We start from the raw sequence: 2,097 nt of genomic DNA, 5'->3' as shown, positions 1-2,097 counted from the left end.
CGTGGTTGACTCCACAATTAATAGACAAGTATCATGTGTATAGGTTGAGAAAAGTTGTATAGGTTTATGGTTGTGTTGTGTGCGGCCTCTAGGCCTCATGCGTGAGGGCCTGCGCCGTCGGCCATGTCTGGCCCATCTACCCCTGCCCCGGGGTGATGTATTGTGATAAATGAGGAGTGTCGTGGTGGACTCTCACAATTAATAGACAAATAGCGTGTGTATAGGTTGAGAAAAGTTGTACAGGTTTATAGTTGTGTTGTGCACGGCCTCTGGGCCTCGCGCGTGAGGGCCTGTGCCGCCATTGGCCATGTCTGACCAAACCCACCCCATCCCGGGGTGTTGTGTTGTGATAAATGAGGAGTGTCGTGGTGGACTCTCACAATTAATAGACAAATAGCGTGTGTATAGGTTGAGAAAAGTTGTATAGGTTTATGATTGTGCTGTACCCCCTCGTGTGGTTGTCAAGGGACAGCTGGGAGGGCTGGCTTGTCACTGTGGTGACACCTGAGCTCCAGTCAGGGTTTGAGAGGTCTCCACCACTGGGCAGAATAGAAGAGGTTGATGGACAGAACTTTGGGAGGGGTTAAAGGGTTAAAAAGGAAAAAAACCTCCATTGTGAGGGGGCTGAGCACATGGCGGGGAAAATCCTTTGCTCCTGGCACCATAACCTCTTCTCTTTATTCAGCCTTCTGTTGTATTTTTGATGAGGTTTAAGAAACCTTCCTAAATTATGAAAAGTGAGTAGCTGTTTCTCACATTGTGATGCTTGTGTCCCCAGCTGTGTGCTCTGTTAATGCTGGACATTGTGTTTGTGCCTTCAGTGCTGGCTCTGAGAGCCAAGGTGCGGAGAAGAAGCAGCACAGAGTTTGTTACCAGAGGCTGCACTCACTGCTCTAACAGCAGCACTGCTCCACATTCTGTGCTGCACTCTGTTGTCCGGGCACTGACGGAGCAGAACAGAGTGCTGCTTTGCTTTTCAGTTGGTTTAGCTGGCTGAGGCACAGTTTTCCCTGCACTGTTTATTTTTCTTTCCCTTTTCTTCCAACTGTTCAAACCTGCTCTGGTCTGGGACCTGGGGAGCACCGAGAGCTTGCTCTTGGTGGCCTCAGGGCTCCTGTGGGCAGCAGCCCTTCCCAGTGCCACAGGCACTGATAACAGAGTGTGAAAGGTGCACATGCTGTGGCTCCACGCAGATATTTACTATATGTAGTTTGTTGTATTGATTAGTGGTGCTGTATTAACAGTTCAGTAGTATGGTAAATGTAGTTTCGTAGTTAAAAGGTAACTTTTGTAGTTAAAATAGGAACTATGTGTGTGGGATATTTTTTTAAGAAAGGAATGAGGTACTCACAGAGAGATAGCAGCCACAGGACACCTCAGTCTTTCAGAGAAAAATAATTTATTGCCCCATTATCAGAAGAAGCTGACTTCTTCCCAGAAAGAGGTACCCAGACTGTCTGTAACTCTTTGTTTTTATTGTCTCATATTGTCCTAATCCAAATTGTCCAAATTATTATTACTCTAATTATATTACTATTTTTTATAATAATTTTGTTACTATTAAACTTTTAAAATTTTAAAAACAAGCGGTTGGCGTTTTTCACGTGACATCAGCTCATGCTTCTGGCTCCGCACTGCTCACTGCTGCTCTGTGGTATTTCATCAACGCACAGCAATAAAATCCCATGGACACCCACAAGTGAGGATGTTCTCACATTCATCACACACAACCCCAGCCGCTTGGAGTTTTCAGGGACTTCTTTCCAGTTTCTTTGCTTTGTTGTTGTTTCCTCATCTTTATCTATATTCCTCTGTAACTCTCCATATTTCCCTATTTATTTGTCTGTTTATTTATTTATTTATTCTGTTTATATATGTCCATATCCATATCCACTTCTCCTTCTTTCTTCCCCCATTCACAGCGCGCTCTCTCTCTATATCTAAATCCACATATCTCTCTATATTTATCTATTTATAGAAATAACTCGATAAAACGCCCAGGCTGCGCTCGGCGGTCGATTAAACACGCCTGGCTCGCGGCGCTCGATTGGCAGCCCTGGCCGGTGGAGCGGAAGCGGAAGTGGAAGCGGAAGCGGC

The 2,097-nt window shown here is 45.4% G+C and overlaps 1 protein-coding gene across 1 annotated transcript in view; it reads left to right on the top strand.

Moving 5' to 3' along the window:
- Positions 1 to 123: 123 nt before the first annotated feature.
- Positions 124 to 2,097, top strand: part of ZNHIT3 (zinc finger HIT-type containing 3) — a 3,529-nt gene continuing 1,555 nt past the window's right edge. The window contains exon 1 of the mRNA XM_005424455.2: positions 124 to 152. Coding sequence (XP_005424512.1) covers positions 124 to 152 — 29 coding nt within the window. The remainder of the gene's footprint in view (positions 153 to 2,097) is intronic.

Source organism: Geospiza fortis, unplaced genomic scaffold, assembly GCF_000277835.1.
Source record: "Geospiza fortis unplaced genomic scaffold, GeoFor_1.0 scaffold538, whole genome shotgun sequence".
NCBI classification, from domain to species: Eukaryota; Metazoa; Chordata; class Aves; order Passeriformes; family Thraupidae; genus Geospiza; species Geospiza fortis.
This window is presented reverse-complemented; position numbering and strand designations above follow the sequence as displayed.